The sequence below is a fragment of the Hippocampus bargibanti genome, linkage group LG09 (genome assembly GCF_051943395.1).
Source record: "Hippocampus bargibanti isolate YZ-2025 linkage group LG09, ASM5194339v1, whole genome shotgun sequence".
Lineage (NCBI taxonomy): Eukaryota > Metazoa > Chordata > Actinopteri > Syngnathiformes > Syngnathidae > Hippocampus > Hippocampus bargibanti.
Genome location: NC_142742.1, coordinates 3,432,808 through 3,442,500, shown reverse-complemented (window position 1 = coordinate 3,442,500; position 9,693 = coordinate 3,432,808). Strand labels below are relative to the sequence as shown.

Here is a 9,693-nt window from a genome sequence, read left to right as displayed (position 1 = left end):
TATCTATTGCGAGCTAGCTATCTCTCTATCTCTAGCCAGCTATATCTATCTATCTATCGCGAGCTAGCTATCTTTCTATCCATTTCTAGCGAGCTATCTCTCTATCTATTGCGAGCCAGCTATCCCTCTCTCTATCTCTAGCTAGCTATCTATCTATTGCTAGCTAGCTATCTCTCGATCTATCGCTAGCTATCTATCTATCTATCTATCTATCTATCTATCTATCTATCTATCTATCTATCTATCTATCTATCTATCTATCTATCTATCTATCTATCTATCTATCTATCTATCTATCTATCTATCTATCTATGTATCTCTCTCTTGATGTATCGCTAGCTAGCTATCTCTCGATCTATCTATCTATCTCTCTCTTGATCTATCGCTAGCTAGCTATCTCTCGATCTATCTATCTCTCTCTTGATCTATCGCTAGCTAGCTATCTCTCGATCTATCTATCTCTCTTGATCTATCGCTAGCTAGCTATCTCTCGATCTATCGCGAGCTAGCTATCTTTCTATCCATTTCTAGCTATCTATCTATCTATTGCTAGCTAGCTATCTCTCGATCTATCGCTAGCTAGCTATCTCTATCTATCTATCTATCGCACTCTTGATCTATCGCTAGCTAGCTATCTCTCTATCTATCTCTCTCTTGATCTATCGCTAGCTAGCTATCTCTCGCTCTATCTCTAGCTATCTGTCTCTATCTCTAGCGATCTAGCTAGCTATCTCTGGCTAGCTATTTATCTATATCTCTGTGTGTGTCTGTCTTTCTGTCTCTCTGTCACTCACTCTATCTATTTTTGTCGACCCAATTTTTGTAGCTAATGTGACGGTATGCCAATGAATACCTGATTTTGTTTTTAATTTTTTGAAGATGATGTACGCCGGCAGAGACGCCCAAACATCAATCGCCCTCTTCTTCCACCTGCTCGGCCTGCGCCCAGAAACCGGCCACCCCGCTTCGGCCAACGGGCTTACCTACGCTGCGTTGGCCGCACGTTGTCAGGGGTTGGTGGACGTTCCTTTCAGGGGGGGCAAAGGCGCCAAAGAAAGGGACGAGCACGGCGTACAGGACGGCGACGGCACCCCAATGACGAATCGAATGCGCAGACCCCTGAAGGACACCCCTTCGAGCCCCGAGAGCCCAGCGTCTGGAGATCAGCAAGTCCCAGACCCTAGAAAAAACAACAAAAGGAAACCGCTGGGCGTGGGCTACTCTGCAAGGTAAGCTGGAGTCCCGGCGGACATTTTGCTTGTTGTTGCCTATTGAAATGTTTAATTTGCTTTTGGGGGCCACATAAAATGATGTAGCGGGCCAAATTTGGTCCCTGGGCTTTAACTTGGACACCTCTTGATCATATCGTAGCCACCTCGGCGACTTTTGATCCACTTGATAGAATTTCCGCGACAATGTGTTCGGTTTAACTCATTAACTGCCAGACGATGTGCAACACTGCGTCCACTCCAGTGCCAGGGTTTTTGTCATTTTCACTGAAATTGCAGGACCCATAGAATATTGTGTCTTTGGACTACATAAACATTCAAGTCAGCGTAAGTAAACCTTAGATGCTCTTTTTTCATCAGAAAAAAGTTAATTCTTAAATTGCATGGGTCTTGAGTAATCTGAGTTTGAAGTGAGGGTGGATGTCCAAAATGCAATACACATATTTGATTATATATCGCTTTAACAACAGTTGAAGCTTTAACTAATCGCTAACATGGACAAAAAAGGCTAATGCTGCCCCCTCGTAGGTCTGACCAGCGCTTTATCGGCACCCCCTGCAAGACAGGCAAAAGAGACGTCGCTCCAATGCCGGTTATAAAGCACCTTATAATGTGGTGTGCCTTGTATATGGAAAATGTTTCCTAAGTTATATCGATCTAGAGTTATGTAAACTTGAAGTGAGCTAAAAATGCTTTCCGTCGTGACGCAGGAAGTCGCCGCTATATGACAACTGCTACCTGCACGCCCCTGACGGTCAACCACTTTGCACGTGCGACAAGAAGAAAGCTAAGTGGTACCTGGACAGAGGAATTGGAGGTACATTTTTTTTTTCCTTTTTACGTTACTTCCGGGTTGAGTGAACGCCGGCGCGTGTGGCTGCCACTGCTCACCTGCAGAAAAAACATGTGACTGTAAGTGTCCTTGAGAGTTTTGAAAGGGACTTAGAAATGAAATGTATTACAGTGATACCTCTGTTTACGAACCCCTTGGCTTACATACTTTTCGGTTTACAAGCGTTACATTTATGAAAATTTTACTTTGGCATACGAACTTTACCTTGGCAGACAAACTTTTTTTGTACACGTGGCTGCCTCACTAAGTGATGTCGTTTGCGAACGAGCCAGTTCTTCTAACAACAAAATGACAGCCAACTGTTTTTGTCCTCCATTCCCCGCCCCCAGTCTTCGGTTAAAGCCACGTGATTGGTCAAGAACGCAGCAGTGATGGGGTGTGGTTTAAACATTAAAGAGACATGCAGACGACAGTGAGAGTTTCAACTTTGATAGTTCAAAGGCAGAGTGTAGACTGCAAGGTTAAAAAAGCTATCAACCCAGCTAAACAGGATGCAATTGATGAGGAACAAGATAAAATTATCGCAGAGAAAGCACCTACAAGGATCATTCCTCGAGATGGTGAAACAAGAAGGTTACGTTCCTCATCAAGTGTTTAATGCTGAGGAAAGCGGACACTCCATTCCCTCAAGCCATCAACGACCATCACAAAGGTAAATAAAATGACTTTATTGTACAGTACGGTATTTCTTTAATCATAATACTATAGTACATTTATTATACATAAAATAAGGTATATTTTATGTAGTTTTAAGGCTTAGAAAATTATGTTTTATGGGGACCTGGGAACGGTTTATTCTCATTTTAATGGTTTCCTATGGGAAATTAATTTTTGGGATACACACTTTTTACCTTACACAATGTCTGGGAACCAATTATGTTTGTAAGCCAAGTTGTTACTGTATTATTATTATTATTATTATGACCAATTCGCTCGTCACCTATTTTCCTTTTTGATGAGAGAGCGATACAAAGCAAAAAAACGTGACAAGATCAACTTCAAGAGTCTGTAATTATTATTTTCTTTGTTTATATATTTGTTTGTTTACGTGTCTATTTATTTATTCACTTTTTATGTATACATATTATATCTATATTTATTTGCCCATAAAATGGGATGTGGCGCTTGTGTTTCCCAGAGCTCCAGAGTGAGGATCCGTTTGTGGTGAGGCTTCTGTTTGAGCCGTCGGGACGTCCGGACTCCAATCAGGATTATTACCTCACGGCCAAGGAGAACCTATGCGTGGTCTGCGGGAGGGCGGATTCCTATATCAGGTCTCAGTTTTTTTTTTACCTTAAATCACTTCACTTCATACATATAAACTTGAATGATTGAATGAATAAATAAACTTGAATAAATAAGTAAAATTGAATGAATAAATATTGTTTAAAATTGAATAAATAGAGAGATAAATACAGTAAAGTCTCGTTATATCGATATTCAAGGGAGTCCGAAAAAATATCGATATATCCGACCCTGTTTGCATGTAATTTTCTCCGTGCGTGCATAGAAATAGTATCAATATAACCGGGACTATCGATATATCCGTTATCGATATAACGAGACTTTACTGTACATAAATAAAATTGAATGAATAAATAACGATATAAAAAAATGCTACAAAAAAATTGAATAGATAGATAAATAAATATCTAAAAATTCGATGAATAAATATTTTTAAAAATTGAATGAAGAGATCCATAAATACATAAATAAAATCCATTTAATGAATGAATAAATACATAAAATCGAATGAATTAATGAATACAATGGAATGAATAAATAACTAAATAAAAAATCAATGAATAGATCCAGAAATACATTACGAAAGTGAAAAAATAATGAATTAATAAATAAATAAAATTGATATAATCAATAACTAAATACAAATTGAATGAATGAATATTTTTTAATTTAATTAATAGATAGATAAATAAATAAATAAATATCTAAAAATTCAATGAATAAATATTTTTACAAATGGAATGAATAGATAGCTAGATCCATAAATATAATCAATTTAATGAATAAATGTGAATGAATTAATGAATACAATGGAATGAATAAATACCTAAATAAAAATTCAATGAATAGATAGATCCAGAAATACATTACGAAAGTAAAAAAAAATGAATTAATAAATAAAATAGAAATAATAAATAACTAAATACAAATTGAATGAATAAATAACTAAAAATTGTAGAAATTGCATGAATGAATAGATACACATAGTTATATAAATGAATAAATAAATACGATTGAATGAACAAATAAATCAAATTTAATGTATATATTTTTTTATTGAATGAATAAAAAAGTAATTAATGAATAGAAATTTTAATGAATAAACACAACGTTTAATTGGCAATAGTAGAATATTATTAATAATAATAATAATAGTCATCATAATAATGACAATGATAATAATACTACTAATGCTACGACTAGTACTGCTAATACTACTACTAATAATAATAATCATCATACTACTAATACTACAACTAATAATACTACAAATAATACTCCAACTAATACTACTACTACTACTAATAATACTACCAATACTCATCATACTAATAATTTTCAAAAGGTTCCAGAAGACCTTTTAAGGTGAAATTTCATTGTAAAATCTCCCCAGGAAAAACATCGTCCCCCACGAGTACCGTCGCCACTTCCCCACCGAGATGAAAGACCACAACTCCCACGACATCCTGCTGCTGTGCACCAGCTGCCACGCCGCCTCCAACGTGCACGACGCCTCACTCAAGCAGCGGCTGGCCGACGACTTTGCCGCCCCGCAAGGCTGCGAAGAAGGCGTGCGGACCATGGAGGACCCCGACCGGCGCCGGGTGCGCTCGGCGGCCCGCGCCCTCCTCACCGCCGGCGAGGGGCTGCCCGAGTGGCGCCGCCGCGAACTGCAGGCGCTCATCACGAATTTCCTGGACGTGAGCGACGAGCGAGAGCTGACGGGGGAGGAGCTTCGGCAGGCTGCCGCCTTGGAGACCAGGTGGGTGGAAAGGAGTCGGGTTTGAAGGCGGGGTTAGGGTTTTCGAGCCAGGGTGAAAGGGTAAAAGCTGACGTTAGGGGTTGAAATTATGCGTTTGGTTTCAGGATGTGGAATTTGGAGTGTTAACCTAACCTAATCCTTGGTTACATTTTCATGATTTGTGTTTTAAATTTCAATTTCAAAGCACAACAATTTTATTTTTTAGCCTTTCAGGATGTGATTAACTCATTCGCTGCCATTCCCGGATTCATTCGGGAATTGAAAAGCATGACGTAGAACGCCATTCCCGAATGTTTAAAATGTTGACATTTTTGCATGTAAAAATGACAATTAAAACGTTTTTTTTTTTGTTAGAATTTTAACATTTTAAAATTGTAATTGAAAAATATCTAAATGTTCAAATATTTACATTTTGAACTTTTTTATTTTTTAATTTAAAAAAAATTAAAGGACAACCGACACCACTTTTTTTGTTTCCTAACTGACATCAGAAAAACGTTTTATAGCATCTAAAATACCCAAAACACGCAGTATGATATTTTTATTCAAATGCAAAACACCAATAAAAATGAGTTAAAGTGTCCAAAATCTGCTAAAAAAAATTGAGCTGCGAATTGGGCATTTTCAGAAAGTCCCGCCCCCAATTCGTGACGTCACGCCAAGACGTCTTGCATTGCTGGAGAATCAAAACAATGGCTTCAGATTCGGAGAATATGCTTTCTTGTTACACATCCAATTATGAATATGATTCAAATAGTTCTGAAGAGGAAAGCATACATGTTTGCAATCGATTAAAGAATAAATTCATTATATGGAGCTTGGACGCCCTCTTCTGGCGGCATTTGGGTGCAACACGAGGACCCCAGACCAAACAAGTACAGCAAAATACATTGACGTGATGGAAGGACCACTACAATGTGTCTTTTTTTACGGTCAAGGGCGGTCCTTAAGTGACGTCACGTACGGACTCGTCACCAACTCAAAAACAAGACTTCCGGAATATTCAGCGCGAGTCTTAAAAGGTAAAATATAGCTATATGCGGTGGAATCTTTGTAAAATACGCTCAGTAGAAGTCATTTGAAGCCATTTTACAAATGATGGACACAACTTGTCCAGAGGTGTCGGTTGTCCTTTAAATGATCCATTTGGTTTTGAATGATCGTTTCAAGAGCAAGTGGGCTTCAATCCAGGTTTGACGTTGACATTTTTAAAAGATTTCAAGATGGGCTTGTTTTTCCAAGGTATGACTTTCTCTCTGTTCCTCGTCAGGATTTCAAACGAGGCGTACGTGCCTCATGGCCTGAAAGTGGTGCGCGCCTACGCCCAGCAAGGCCCGCGTGGCCTGATGGAACTAGAGCGGCGCTGGAGGCAGCACTTCCTGTCCTCCATGCACCCCAAACACCTTCCACCGCTTTGGTGCGTGCAGCACAACCACCTCAAGCTACTACGCAAGTACGGAGACGACCTGCCAGTCAAAGTCAACTGAAAAAAAAAAATATGGTAGGATTTTGCTTTTTTTTAAAAAAATTGAAAAAGGAAAAAAAAGTGACACTATGAATCTATGAAATTTACAAAGATTTTTTTTTAATAGACACGCAGCTGCCTGCTCTTAAATTTGACACATTGCAGGTTAGCGGCTAATGCTAACAAGGGTCATCCTTAATGTTTCTTGTTGCTCTCCTCATGCTTTTTTTCCCTCTACCACTCGTCTTGCTCAGTCGATCAAGTTGTTTTTTTTTCAAAATATCATCTTTATGATCCCTTTTATTTATTTAAAGATGACGTTTTGAGCAGTTTGTGACATGGGAAAGCGGCATTTGTGCTTAAATGCTCCTTTCTGCTTCAACGTTTCATCTTTCTGGATCCCCCTTTTCATTTATTTGGAGAGGACATTTTGACCAGCCTTTGCGGTGGATTTGGGGCTTTTATTTTGTACTTCCTATGTCCACTTCCTTTGGCAAATGTCCTTTCAGTCAATCGGTCATGAAAAAATGTCCACTTTTTTATTTTATCCTTGCTCTTTCAACTTTTTACAAGATGAAATTTTGACTAGCGTATCTCAGACTGGGAAAATAGAAAAACGTAAGATTTTTTTTTTGGGGGCGGGGGAGGATCCCGCTTTAATATATTTCCGGGTGACTTTTTGGAGGGGCTAGCGCTCATATTGGGGGACGTAGCAACAGGAATGCTAAATCCTGAATCCACTCTATTGTCCGTTTCAGTCAATAGATCGCGTTTTGCTCTTTCTTGGGTTATTTGTTTAGTCCCAGATACGATTTCGAACAACCTAACATTAATTGTGGGGGGAGCGAAGCTAACAGCTAGCGCTCATATTGGGTGACGTAGCAACAGGAATGCTAAATTCTGAATCCACTCTATTGTCCATTTCAGTCAATAGATCGCGTTGTGCTCTTTCTTGGGTTCTTTGTTTAGTCCCAGGTACGATTTCGAACAACCAAACATTAATTGTCGGGGGAGCGAAGCTAACAGCTAGCACTCATATCGGGTGACGTAGCAACAGGAATGCTAAATCCTGAATCCCCTCTATTGGCTTTTTCAGGCAATAGATTGCGTTGTGCTCTTTGTTGGGTTCCCTGTTTAGTCCCAGATAAGATTTTGAACAGCCGAACACAAACTGTGGGTACAGCGACGCTAACAGTTAGCGCTCATATTGGAGGACGTAGCAACAAGAATGCTAAATCCTGAATCCCCTCTAATGTCCATTTCACTTAATACATCGTGTTGTGCTCTTTCTTGGGTTCCTTGTTTAGTCCCAGAAAAGATTTCGAAACGCCTAACACAAACTGTGGGGACAGCGACGCTAACAGCTAGCTTGCGCGTAAAAAAAAAATTCCCTTCACGCCTGTGGGACGCCTTCCGGGGTCCATGTTTTAGTGGGCCTCCTAGTCCCGCTAACCTTAACGCCCCCCCCACTAGCTTGTTTAGCGTGACGGAGACGACCCTCGGAGGAATCTTTGTAAATGTAAACGAAACACTGCTAATAAAGTTTGTAATGAAATTGAAAGACAAGCCACATTCATTTTGTTTTATTTCTTTCGTACAAAATCACAGTTCATAAATAGTCTGTAAAAGCAGTAAAAAAAAAATGGGGGGGGGGGGGTATCAATCGCTTGACATTTATGGTTGTTTACAATTCTAGCTACGCTGGGTTAAGGCCTCGAGATTTTGGCATGAGAATAATCAGTCCTTGGAACTATTTTCCTCAAAAAGGACTGGACATATCGTTTCGATAAACGGTCAGTGTTGGAAACTACGGACAACTGCGACAATGGCACGCGAGGGGCGACTGGTTCCCCCCCGTTTATCTCTTAACAAAAGTGGCGGTAGCAAGGAGTGGAAAAATTCACTCTGACATCCTTTTTTTTTAACTGCATTCTCATGAAAATCTTTGCTTAGAAACCTTAGCTGACATTTCCAGGCCATTTTTTTAAACCTGCTAAAGTACTGCATATTCTTACAGCCACCATTCAAAAAAAAAAAAAAAAAGTGAACATGCGGCAAGTTAAAAGGAATCCGAAAGGTTTTGAGTTCAGGTCTCAAAATCTGATGAGTCTTTTGTGGTATTGCAAAAACCCTTTTTAAAGTTTCATCGTCATTTTTTTGAGGCAAACAAAAGACCAATTTACTGGCTATTGAGTTTTACGGATAGCTGAAAAGATTGTAAAGTGAACAAAAGCTCCCAAGTGACCGGTGAGAAGCTTAGGGTGATGTTGTTCCTCATCTTAAAGTTAATAATTTAGTTGCATGAAGCTTTTGGAAAAACTCCAGACTCAATTGGCTCAAATTTCAGGTGGCGAACTCGCATAGCAGCCCTTGGTTCCTGCCATCAAACAAGGTTCTAGTACACAGGTGTCAAAGTCAAGGCCCGCGGGCCAAATCCGGCCCGCCACATCATTTTTTTCGGCCCGCGAAAGCAAATCAAACTTGTTAAATTCCATGATGATTGCTAAAATCTGAGGCAAAATTTCAGATTTTTGGATGTCAACCACAATAAAAGTCATTATTCTTGACTTCAGATTTGAAAACGAGTTATTCATTAATTTGCTGTGTGCTCTATATGTAATATTTGAAGGGATTTAAACATTCTAATGGCTTCCCCAAATTCAAAACGGCCCTCAAGAGGAAACCATAACTACAATGTGGCCCAGGCAAAAAATGACTTTGACACCCCAGTTCTAGTACAGTCGCTTCATTTACAAGTTTGTCAGAGTCCAGCACAGAACACACATTAGATCTCATTTAAAGGACAACCGACACCATTTTTTTGTTTCCTAACTGACATCGGAAAAACGTCTTATAGTATCTAAAATACCCAAAACACTGCGGCTGATATTTTTAGGCAAATGCAAAACACCAATAAAAATGAGTGTTCCAAAACTGCCATAAAATTAGCTCGGAACTGGGTAGATTCAGAAAGTCCCGCCTCCTTGTTTTTGACATCACGCCTGGATACTCCTTTACAAACTCCCTTGCTCCAGAATCAAAACAATGGCTTCAGAGAGTTAAAATTTTAAGAAGATGCTTTCTTGTGACTCATCCAGTTATGAATAGGATTCAAATATTTCTGAAGAGGAAAGCATAA

At 39.2% G+C, this 9,693-nt stretch overlaps 1 protein-coding gene across 2 annotated transcripts in view; it reads left to right on the top strand.

Annotated features, from left to right (window-relative positions):
• Positions 1–8,135, top strand: part of exd2 (exonuclease 3'-5' domain containing 2) — a 14,092-nt gene extending 5,957 nt beyond the window's left edge. For both annotated transcript variants that reach the window (XM_089004102.1, XM_089004103.1), the window contains exons 6-10: positions 880–1,229; positions 1,940–2,046; positions 3,221–3,356; positions 4,721–5,089; positions 6,360–8,135. In XM_089004102.1, coding sequence (XP_088860228.1) covers positions 880–1,229; positions 1,940–2,046; positions 3,221–3,356; positions 4,721–5,089; positions 6,360–6,576 — 1,179 coding nt within the window. In that variant the 3' untranslated portion in view covers positions 6,577–8,135. The remainder of the gene's footprint in view (positions 1–879; positions 1,230–1,939; positions 2,047–3,220; positions 3,357–4,720; positions 5,090–6,359) is intronic.
• The last annotated feature ends 1,558 nt before the right edge of the window (positions 8,136–9,693 follow it).